General features: G+C 35.6%; 1 protein-coding gene across 1 annotated transcript; it reads right to left on the bottom strand.

Annotated features, from left to right (window-relative positions):
• Positions 1-5,054: 5,054 nt before the first annotated feature.
• On the bottom strand, positions 5,055-12,334 carry FUG1 (Translation initiation factor 2, small GTP-binding protein). Its single transcript, XM_085745242.1, has 12 exons — positions 10,508-12,334; positions 10,374-10,406; positions 10,170-10,283; positions 9,679-9,828; positions 9,293-9,391; positions 9,132-9,194; positions 8,867-9,022; positions 8,678-8,743; positions 8,233-8,469; positions 6,885-7,160; positions 6,542-6,730; positions 5,055-5,593 (listed from the first exon to the last, which is right to left on the bottom strand). The coding sequence occupies exons 1-12, from the start codon at positions 12,035-12,037 to the stop codon at positions 5,438-5,440; spliced, it is 3,069 nt and encodes a 1,022-aa protein (XP_085601368.1). The 5' UTR covers positions 12,038-12,334; the 3' UTR covers positions 5,055-5,437.
• Positions 12,335-12,708: the final 374 nt, after the last annotated feature.

The raw sequence follows: 12,708 nt of genomic DNA, 5'->3' as shown, positions 1-12,708 counted from the left end.
TAAAAAAACATGTGTATTGATAAGAAATACTTAAAAAAATCTATACTATATATAAAAAATAATAATTTAGTTCCAAAAAAAATACAAAACAAATAACACATATAACAGATAGATAAGAGTAAATTTAAATATTAAAATAAAAGTGCAACAAACACGGTATGAGTATATATATGTCCAGTTTTGTTCTTTTATCCTTTAAAAAGTGTAACAAACTAGATGAATATATTTACACTTACTTTTTCATTATCTCGATTATACCATTAAACAACTTTTTCTATATAATAAAGATTGTTGTTAGTGTCATTAAAAAAATAAGAATTTAGATTATATTTTTTTTGTTATATTGTTGGTGTTATTGAAATAGATAATCATGGTTAGATGGTTTGTTATAATTTGAAAGCAACCAACATTTATATTTTTTAGTTTTAATCAAAATCAAAATTTCATAAAAAAACACTGTTCATAATTTTCAAACGTCGGTGCAATAAAAAGAGCAGAAAGACAGGCACGTAAGTGCCCGTCTTATCGCTATACAACATAATATGGATTTGTTAAAATTATTGTTATTGCTGAAAAAATTGCTAATAAAATATTTTCTTTATTCTTATTTTAAGTGTCGTTTTAAAATAGTAACGTCAAATTAAGAAGTGGGTTTTTGAGATTTTTTTCTACTATATTCTCATTTTAATCCAACAATAATTTCTTTTTTTTCATTCACTTTTTATTTCCAGTCAATTTAATGTTTTATTTTTTTAAAATAGTAACGTCAAAACATGTGTTGAAATTATAATCTTTAAAAAATAAAATCTAAAAATGCAATCCAAACCCATTTTTTCAAATTTGAAGGTATACCTACAGGCAAATTTATAGCATAGAGAACTCTAAATATGGTGGCCACTACCATGTGTTTCATGTGTCCAACATTTGTCTGGTTCTTTTGCCTAAATGACGAGTTATAAGTTTATGTGTAACATTGTTAGATTGTCAGCGAATAGTTTGTTGCAATATGCCCTTCTGTCACTGCTATTTGTAATAAGTCTCGTGCTAATCCAAAGTTGCATCTGTATAAATATTGAATAAATCAACTCTAAAATAGAATTTTTTAGGTTTCGATTACAATACAAACGATCAAAGAAATATCTCTATTTATGTATTGAGTTGACCCAGCCACGGTAATTAGGGAATTTCATTTAGAGCATATACATGCAACATCTCTTGATCACGCATATTTTTCAATGGTTTAAAAGTTGCAAGTAATAAAATGAAGAAGCATTTTGTTTTAATATTTGGTGTTGATGGATTTTTTTTTTGTTGATGGATGATTTTTTTTTTTTACAAACGTCGATGGAAGAATATTAAAATATTGATTGATGGTTAGAATGAAATGTTGATTGTCTTCCCTAAAATCGTGTTATATATGAGGTAAGTTGAAAAAAGTGGGGTTTGTTTTATTTAAGGCTAAACTGCACTTTTCGACCCCTAAGTTATAAAAAGTTGCGATTTTGGCCCCCTATTTAAAAAAATGACAATTTTGGCCCCTTTCGTCCCAAAATTGCTGAGAAGACGCCACGTGTCCCAAAAAAAGGGTCATAATCGCAACTTTTTGAGAAGATAAGGGGTCAAAAGATCATATTTCCCTTATTAGGGGGTCAAAAGAGCATATTTCCCTAAACATAGGGGGTCACTTTTGTCATTTTTTTCATAGGGGGCCAAAATCGCAACTTTTTAAAACTTAAGGGGTGAAAAGTGCACTTTAGCCTTTATTTAAAGAGTTGTGGTTGAAAAATTGGGGTATGTCTTTTTTCTAAGTTACTTGTGCCATATTAAAATTGTTAATCATCCATTGCAACCCATGACAAACAAAGTCACTTATCATTTCAATTTCTTCAATAATTAATTATTAAGCATTGCAACCTTCCAAACAGTTTAGTAGAGTATTTTTGCTTGTTAAAAAAAAACAGTTTAGTAGAGTCGGGGAGTAAATTGACAGTCAAAAAATCGAAGGGACACGCTACACCTGATACGTCATAACCGGTCTTCTTTATTAACCCTCAGTTGACCTAAACTTTGTTTAGAAAAATAATAATAAACTTGAGGTTTTCCAAATAGATATAATTAATTACTTTTATTAAAAAAAATTAAGTAAGAGTAATTGAGAAATGATATAATTAACAAGTTGTAACTTGAACTATCAAAACGACGGTTAAATAAGAACTTTAAATCTGTAGTCAAATGACACTTAAAAAAAAAAAAAAAAAGAGGGAGTAAAGATTTAATGTATGATTTGGTCATAACTATCTAATAATAGAAAAATTATTATGATAAAAATTCATATGAATTCAAACAAGTCTCAAATTGCTCACTTAATTAAATTATCTAGATCAAACAAGCAGTCTCTAAAACGACCACCACAATAGCCTCTACCACGATTTTTTTTTGAACAATGCCTCTACCACGAAATTAATCATCTCTACCTCCAAATAAAAGGTTAGGAAACTGATTGGTTCCATTCGCATTTGGATTGACATTAGGGTTCAACTCAAAACAGTTAGGAAACTGCAAATTTAAAGGTTTAACTTGAGTAACATAATTAGAATTCTGAGCTAGGTTATCAGAGACTAGATATAACGAAGCTTTCTTGAACTTCTCATTGCGAGCTTCTTGAGTTAGCAATTGAGACTCAAGTTCATCGAGGGAAACAATTTCAGATTTGCCAATAACACTAGCAACAATTGGATTGAATTATTCAGAAAGTGCTTCGATAACTACATCTACGAGATCACAATGTGACATTGGATCTCCAATAGACATGAGCACATCAGAGGTCGCACAAATTTGTGCAGTAAACTTTGCAATAGTGCAAAATCCTTTGGAAATTGACGAAGTTCATATCTAAGTTGTCGCGAACGGGTTTTCATTTATGTAAAGCAATAGATATGAACTTTATCCCATACCCGCCATGAATTTTGTTGAGATACTGTATGATTGTGTGTTGATTTATGTTTCCTTTCTTAGATATTTCCTTCCTTAATCAATGGAAGTGATTGAGAGGCTCATGCCTATATATGATTGCCTATTCACCTCACATTCTATACAGAGAATATGTTTTCAGTCTAAGTAAGTTGGTATCAAAGTTAGGTTAAAAACCCTAGTTTTATTTTTTCTCTGGCCGTAACACCACTGTGCTTCTGTTTATGATGGTGGATTGCTTCTATCCGATCGTGCAGGTTCAACTGTTGTGGATCTAAGTACACCATACAAATACAAGATACTTAGACATGGAAGCGCGAAGGAAGAGACAGTTGCCATCTTGGAGAAGCATGCTTTTGTTGAGGAAGTGACTACTTAAATTAGTTGTGATTCTTGTGATCCATTTGCAGTGCCGCGTTCTAGGCGTACATTTTTTGCTTGCAAAAATCAATTCTTTCGCTTGGACATGAGAGGAAATATCTCCAAGCAAATTTATTTTCATGATATGTGTATAAGTTATGCCACAGGATCTTTGGGAGTGCATGAACCCACATTTGACAATGTTCGAAACAGACACATGTGGTCTGAGCTGAGTTGCACTAAGCTTTAGAATCTAATCATAAGTCTTTGTATGGTTTGAAACAATCACCTCGGGCATGGTTTGGAAGATTTAGCAAAGTACTGCAGCAATTTGGGATGATCCGTTGTGAGGCAGATCACTCTGTTTTTACTAAATGCTCCTCATCAAATAAATATATCTATCTTGTGGTTTATGTTGACGACATTATGATTACAAGTGATGACAATGAGGGTATCAAATCGTTAAAACAACACTTATTTCAAAACTTCCAGACTAAGGACTTAGGTCCTCTTCGTTACTTTCTTGGCATCGAAGTAGCCCAGTCAAAGTCAGGTATTGCTATCTCTCAAAGGAAGTATGCTCTTGATATCCTGGAGGAGACATGTCTTACAGATTGCAAACCAGTTGATACTTCTATGGCCCCTAATGTAAAGCTTCTTCCTAATCAGGGGGGGCCTTATATCGACCCAGGCAGATATCGAAGACTTGTTGGAAAGTTGAACATGACTAGACTTGACATATCTTTTCCAGTCAGTGTAGTAAGTCAGTTTCTTAACTCTCCTTGTGACAACCGTTGGAATGCAGTGATTCGAATTATTAAGTACATCAAAGGATCACCTAGAAAGGGGCTTGCTTTTACTGGTAAAGGCAACACTGATATCATTGGATATTCAGATGCTGATTGGGCAGGAGATACTAGTGATAGACGGCCTACATCAGGTTATTGTGTTTACATTGGTGGAAATTTGATCTCATGGAAGAGCAAAAAGCAAACTGTTGTTGCTCGTTCAAGTACGGAGGCTGAGTATCGAGCCATGGCTCATGCCACATGTGAGCTGTTGTGGTTGAAGCATTTACTTCATGAACTTCATTTTTGTGAAATTGGTCCAATGGAACTTGTGTGTGATAACCAGTCAGCTTTACACCTCTCATCCAATCCAGTCTTTCATGAGAGGACAAAGCATATAGAAGTTGATTGTCACTTTCTTAGAGAGAAGATTATCACCGGAATCATTAGAACCTCCTTTGTCAATTCCAAGGACCAACTTGCTGATATCTTTACTAAATCTCTACGAAGTCCTCGGATAACTTACATATGTGACAAGATGGGGAGTGTATATGCTCCACCTTGAGGGGGAGTGTTGAGATACTGTATGATTGTGTGTTGATTTATGTTTCCTTTCTTAGGTATTTCCTTCCTTAATCAATGAAAGTGATTGAGAGACTCGTGCCTATATATATGATTGCCTATTCACCTCACATTCTGTACAGAGAATATGTTTTCAGCCTAAGTAAGTAATTTCAAAGAAGAAAAAATCTCAATCGCAAAGAAGAAGAGACGATAGACAAAATCCACATGCACAACAACGAATCTTGTTCTTCCTATTAGGACCAAACAACTTGCAAAACAAGATAAAGAATAGTTAAAACTAAGTCTATATACATTTTCTAATATGCCTAAGCTATACTCTCTAACAAGAACAAAGCATAGTAGAAACACAAATTTCAAGTAAAATGATGCATCAATTTTTCTCTTTTTTATCAAAAATAAGATGATGCATCCATTAATCAAGAGCATCATACAAAAAATGAAAAAGAAAATAAACAATGCAATTCTTTCTTTCCTTGTCTTATATGTGGTGGTGTTACAAGTATTTCTAGGTCAAGGCGTTGAAACTTTTTTTTTCCCTCTTTACAGAAGAGCTGAAACTAATTTACTTTGATATATACAATTCTACAACAAGCAATGGAACAAATCATTTTTTAACTTAGATCTTCAGCTGCCCCACCTTCAACAAAAAATATTATGATGTGGGAATTGTTACGTTCTTTTCCCAAGATAGGAACCATTCTCATCATGATGTCACATCATGTTTATTCTATAATTTAAGATCCTACTCCCTCCACAGCAGCTGCCATTGATGCTGAGGCTTCTTCAAGGGTTCTTCTCTTCTCAACTGTGTTGAAGGCTTCAAGAATGTCGCCCTCTTCCCAATCATCATAGTCTTCTAACGCAAGTCCACACTCAAGACCAGCATTTACCTGTTCACAAGCAAACGACATCAATGTTTGTTCAGGCAGTAACTACAATAGCATGGAGAATCAACACACAGTCACAACTATTAAGGGTCTCATGGGTTCACAACTATTACGGCTCTGCTTGGATTCACTCTAAAGGAGGAGCCTTGGCACAGCGGTAAAGTTGTTGTCACATGACTGAAAATGGTAAAGTCGGGTTCAAGTCCTGGAAACAACCTCTTGTGTAAATCCCAAACTACACTTGGCCTCAAAGATCCTATAATGCCCCTTTGGGGTTAACATATGTTGCGGTTTGTTCAACCAAACGTAGAAATAATCCTTCAAATGACTGGGGTCATATATTTCATTGACAATGTAAATTTTATAAATGGATGCAAAAGAAACCTATTTTCAGAATCCCCATAGCATTCCTTATGTTGAGCATCTCACATTGAAAAATAATACGGTTTAAATAGTACTTATAAGAGGGAGGAAGCTCTCACCTTGCAAATGGTTATGCAAGGTTGAAGTAGAGTCGATCTATATTCTAAGACAGTATCAAAGTCTATCCTAGATTAGTAAAGTCACTCGTTATCGGACCGCCTGAGTCACGTTTCAGTTGTCCAAAGGATGAGTAGGATGTGTTAAAAGCTGCACATTGGATGGTGATATGACCCGAATAGTGGTTATAAGTGGGAGGTAACATTCACCTAACAAGCCGGTGTCCCTATTCACCAATTCTATGACCTTAAAAATGCTTATTTCTGATTAAAAATTAAAAACCAATAAAAAAAAAAAACATGTCCCCATTCATAATAGCCAACTACAAATGGACAATAAGTAGATTCACGTTTAGGAAATTCTTGCAAATTAATCTCAAATTTTTTCATACTCGCACCATCCAACTATTGCAAAGATGTCCACTTACATGAACAGTAAAAATGCGAAGCAAAACTAGAAGCAGAGTCATACCTCTTTAACAATCTCTTTCACCCGTCTCAAAGAATCAAGAATACCAACATGAACTATTTTTCCCTTCCGCATGACTCGAATGCCACAGCCTTTTGTAACCTTTCCCTCTGTAACCATACATCCGGCAACACGACCGCTACCACTGCTGAATACAGCCCGTATTTCTGCTGAGCCAATTGGTACTTGTTCCTGCAAAAAGATAGCAGTAAGAATTGCAGCAGAACCATCAGTAACTTTTAAGTTAAAAAAAGAATACAAGAGTATTCATCAAGTGCAACTACAGAAATCTACATATGCATAATGTATGCCAAGGGTTTACAAATTAAAGGATGTGTTGATTTACCTCAACAGAATCTAGGAGCCCTTCCATTGCTTTTCGTACATCATCAATTAATTCATAAATAACTCTATATAATCTTATCTCAACGGCTTTATTATCTGCATAGCTTTTCACAGAGCCTGGTGCTTTGACATTAAATCCAAAAATAATTGCTTTGCTTGCAGCCGCAAGGTCAACATCGCTTGTGCTTACATCGCCTGTTGTCTCCATCAAAAACTTCAGTGTGACATTATCTTGTGGTAGCACCTGCAGGGCTTGTTTGACGGCTTCAATGGATCCCTAGTCATGACCAAGAATAATGAAATTTAATTCCAGGTGAAGTAATAACTACAGTGATGATTAACGAAACATATTGAAAAGTAGATATTTAGTAAAATGTACAATACAAATATCCAATACAGTAGAGATAATGTCAACTCGCAGTTACCTAGAACGCTACTTTTTGCTATAAGCATGTGGTAGCCTACTTGATAAATGTAGTATGTGAGAGGGGCATACTTCATAGATACATGATTTTAGTTCATAAAATATATTAGGTTTAAATGTTTTTGGTCCCTACAAGATACAAATTTTTGCTTTTAGTCATGCAAAAAATTGTTTTGTTTTTAATCCTTGTGAATACTCTTTTTTGCTTTTGGTTGTTGTTGCTTCTTTTAGTCCCACAAAAATGTTTTTACGTTGGAATCGATCTTCGTAATATGTAGAATATTTGATTTAGTCCCTCAAATACCAAGTACATAAGGACTAAAATGAACATTACACACATTACAAGGACTAATTCCAAGATGAACAAATTTTATAGGGACCAAAAAATCAGCAAGGACCAAAAGAAAGAAAAAAGAGCATGTTTGCAAGGACTAAAAACAAAATATTTTTTACAAGGACTAAAAGCAAAACGTATATTTGCATAACTCAAAAATGTATTTAAACCTATATTCTCTAATATCAACTATAACACTATTTCGTCAAAAAATAACTATAGCACCATGACTATCAATATAGATTTTGAAAAAAATGAAGAATTACATAATATATATTTTTTTATTAATAATATAACAATTATGCATGTCATCTATTATATTCAATTATTAACTATTTTTTCCCTTCCCAATAACTTGATAAGCTTAAAAGGCCTCTTCCCAATACTAAATTTATCATTAAATCTTTTAAATTGTATTTACTATTTCCTTTCCACTGTAGCGTGAATTATGATCTTATGTCTGTGATCAGCAGCTATATAGAAAATTAACACCACAGTATCACCGGAGAAGTCATCAGTAAGTTAAACCAGGTATTGAACATCAACAAGATGATGTAGAAATTCAAGTAACAGTGGAAGCAGTGACCATACCTGAAGATCAACCTTCAAAATAATATTCAGTTGGTGCAAGTCTAGTCCCGAAAGCTTTCCAGACGAAACTGCAGAAGCTAATGAAGAAAGGGTGACCTTGCCATCTCCTGCCTTTGCTGAAATACGCTTATCTCGCAATGACATAACACGGGACTCTGCCTTTTCACGTGCCGTGTCAAGGGATTCAACAACCTCAAATACATCACCAGCAACTGGAACATTATTCAATCCAATAACCTGCAGCGATGCATATAAGAACAATAAGAAAATTTTGATTGAGGACAACTTTTAGCATCTACTAAGAACCCCAAAATGTGCATGGCTCTTAAATGACAGATTGTAACTGTGAAAATTTGAAGTCTAAAAATATGTTTCACTTTTCACCATTGCAAAATGCCAAGGGAAACAAAAAAGTAGTAACGTTTTATGCTGGGAATTTACAAACCTGTACGGGTATAGAAGGTGTAGCTACATCGACACGCTTTCCACCATCATCGAATAAAGCCCGCACCTGAAGGAAGTAATAAAAGATGTTAATGGATTCAGAGGAAAGTAAAGCAGGTAGCTCAGAATTGAATTACCAAAAGCTAAGATCATTAAACATTGAACTTTAACTTTACGTATATACACATACCTTTCCAAAAGCTCCTCCACAAACTACAATATCTCCCCTTCTAAGTGACCCATTCTGCACAATAAATGTGGCAAATGGTCCTTTTGATTTATCCATGCCTGCCTCAATGACTGTGCCCTTCGCACTTCTATCAGGATTAGCTTTCAGTTCTTGCAACTATACATGAAATGCTTAGGTCAGAATGGATAACATCAGATGAAAGCAATAGAGTAGTTTGAGAGTTAAGTGAGTTAAACTAGCTTTAACAACAACAGTAAACATGTACCTCGGCAACAAGCATAACAGTTTCCAAAAGATCATCAACATTCTTCCCTTGAAGAGCACTTATCTGTTGATGAGAGAGAAAGAAAGTGAAATATAACTTCCTAAAAGTTACAGAACCAAAAACAAAATATGAGCATGACAAAGAAAATAAGAAATATAAACCTGAACCATCGGGATGTCACCACCCCAGTCTTCTGGCATCAAACCAATTGAAGAAAGCTCTTGCATAACTCGGTCTGGATTTGCTCCATCTTTATCTATCTATTTCAAACAAATAAATAAGCGTGTCAACAATTCCTCATGCCATCACCAAGTAAATCATAAGTGTTGTCAAAGCCCCATAGCATAGTGGAGTTTAAACAAATTGCTATTGTTCTGTGATATGCCGTTCAGTACAAAATGTTGTCAAATAGTCACTATCGCGGCCCTATAACACAACAAAATTTGAACTCGCAGCCCTATAACACAACAAAATTTGAACAAACTGCTATTGATAACACTGAATCATAAGCATTGAAAATTGGGGTTGGAGACATATGTTGGCCTACCTTGTTTATAGCAATTATAATGGGTACTCCTGCTGCTTTGGCATGAGCTATAGCTTCATTTGTTTGAGGACGAATACCATCATCAGCAGCCACAACAATAATACAAATGTCTGTTACACTTGCTCCACGGGCTCTCATTGCCCCAAATGCCTACAGGATCATATATAATAGATATCAGATATAGGAAATTATTATTAATAAAGTAACATCAATGGCCATTTTACAACCGTCCCTTGAGGTTACAAGGTCAATCTCTTACCACTACCTCATGGACGATATCAGATATAGGAAAGAGAAGTGCAAAGTTGGGTTAATACAGTAATGTGGTTAATCGTTCAGCTAAAAACTATACACTTGCATAATGAGAAAGCCGTCACACTCACAGATTAAGGTCCCAACAGGATTCAATGAATGAAATGTACAAACAGTTTTGCATATCTATAAGGAAATAAGTTAGAAATAAGTATTTTTTTTATCAAAACCAAGCATACCTCGTGCCCGGGAGTGTCGAGAAAAACACACGGCAACGTTTTTCCATCAACAGGTACTTGCACTTTATAAGCCCCAATTCCCTGTGTGATCCCACCAGCTTCAGAAGCAGCTACCTGTTACATTTGGTGCATCAGGTTTAAATTCAATGTGAATGTCATATGAGCCTAGGTGAAGCCTAACCAATAACATAATTCACCATATACCTTAGTCTTCCGTATATGATCCAAAAGAGTTGTCTGCAAAATGATAACATAACACCAACAAATATCAGCACATGGAGAAATGTAAGAAAAATCAAATCAGAGACAAAGTAAGAATACATAGTGATATCACTTGCCTTGCCGTGATCAACATGGCCCATGATAGTAATAACAGGAGGCCTGTCTTTGAGTTTGTCGAGGTCTTCTTCTTCGAGAATTTCCCTTCTCTTCACTAATCCTTCAACTTTGAAAGGATCGGCATCTATGACTTCAACATCATAATCTTTACAAATCATCTTCACCATATCTTTGTCTAGAGTTTGCACCCCATCTGGCTTAACTCCCTTGGAGTACAGAGAGCCGAGGATTTCACCTTCGGTAATAGCCAAATTGTACGCCAACTCCTCCACCAGCATACCATCATCGCTGACCTCTAGAATTTCAACCTTTACAGGAGCAGCATCCCTGGCAGCCTGAAGTCGTACCGCCTTACGACTTGCTTTACTCCATTTCCGTCCCTTTCTTGCAGTGCCGGGAATAGAGACATTGAGTTCCGAAGTATCCTCGTCAGGAATACCATCCTTGTTCACCACCATTCGTCTTCTTGGTCCTCCTTCCCCAGACGAAGCACCTTTCTTCCGGTAATCATCTTTATACCTTCCTTGGGGAGGGGCCTTCCCTGGTTTCGTAGGAGCTAGAACCGCTCGAGCAATCGCAGGGTCAACTGCCGGTTTCTTTGAAGCATGCTTATCAATCAAGATAGGTCCCTTCCTTTCTTTAGACTTAACAGGTGGTGTTTCACCTTGACCTTTATTATCCTTCAAGATAACAGGCTTTTTAACAGGTGGCGGTGGCGGCGGGGCTATCGAAGGCCTAGATTGTAACATCGGTTGAGGTCTCGAAAGAGGCTGAGGATCACTCGACTGAGACATTACCTTCTCCCCTCCCCCTACTTGAGATTCCCCCACTTCACTACTCTTAGCACTAGGCTTAGGTACTTCCTTCACAACCTTCTTCACAGTCGCAACCGAATCCCCTTTACGCCAAATACTCTTCAACGTCTTTGCCTTATGTTTCTGTAATGAATTCACCGGTTTATCATCCTTAGGTTTATCATTCATAACCGGTCTTGCCGGTTTATTAACCGAACCGTTACTTCTCTCACCCCCTAACTTAGAATTCTCCAACTTCTCCGCCTTCTCCAAAACCTCACCAAGTGATTCAATCACCTTAGTCCTCTCATCCACACCATCATCACCCTCACTATTCCTCGACGAACCCCCTAAACCCGAACTCGGTCCTAAAATCGAGTCATTATTGGACTTCAACACAGGCTTAGGAGGAGGTTTAAGTACAAAACTACCACCAACACCACCACCACCACTATCACCACCACCTTTATTATTACTATCATCATTGTTAGAAGAATCAAGTGATGAAACTGAATTTCCTTGGTCAGCAACAAAATCAGTTGTAGTAACTGAATATCTACAAACAGACAAAGAAACACAATGCCATCTTTTTTTCCCTATACAATTCCTTCTAGAACTAGAAAGAGAAACTCTTCTAACAACAGAATGTGACATTCTAGAAGAACTACCTAAACTTATTGGTGAAGCAAGAGAACTCATTGAAGTTCCTTGCACGTTACCAACTAATATAAGCATATTAAGACCAACCCAACAACACAAAAACACAACAAAAATAACTGTCTAGTTAAACCTTAACATACCCAAAGTTGAGAATTGGAATGACCCAGAAAGGAAATTGTGATGAAAATGAAGAATTAATGGTACCTTTGGATTAAAGACAGGAACTTTATGTTTGAAATTGAGTTGGAACATGCATATAAGGATTCTGAGTATTGAAAAAAGCTTTTTTTTTTTTGTTGGTGAGAGAATGAATGGAAAGAGAAGAGAAAGAAGAAGAAGAGAAGAAAGAGTAGAAGTGATTGTTGTGGATATGAAAAATGGTTTGGTTGGAAATGGGATAACCTTATGGTATTTTCGATTGATATGTGTGATGCTTATGCACCTGTCATATTTTTTTGGTTCCGATAAGGCTTTTTTCTTTTTTTCGTGGTTTTTGATGTATTTTGTCTGTTCTTTTTTTTTTTCTTTTTCTTTTCTCCCAGCATTTATTTTTACTCAATTTTTTCCAGCATGGTAAAGGAGGTAAAAAAAAAATTTAGGTGAATTGAGATTCAAGAGTTATATTAGAAGTCTCAACGAGTGATAACAAATATATTTATAAATCATCCATCAAATCTGTCATCACGTCGATAATGAAACTTGAACTCACGACATTGTGATAAGTCAATTTTTTATCAATTGAGTCG

Source organism: Medicago sativa, chromosome 2 (genome assembly GCF_051527215.1).
Source record: "Medicago sativa cultivar Bolivia chromosome 2, Bolivia_mono, whole genome shotgun sequence".
Lineage (NCBI taxonomy): Eukaryota > Viridiplantae > Streptophyta > Magnoliopsida > Fabales > Fabaceae > Medicago > Medicago sativa.
This window is presented reverse-complemented; position numbering and strand designations above follow the sequence as displayed.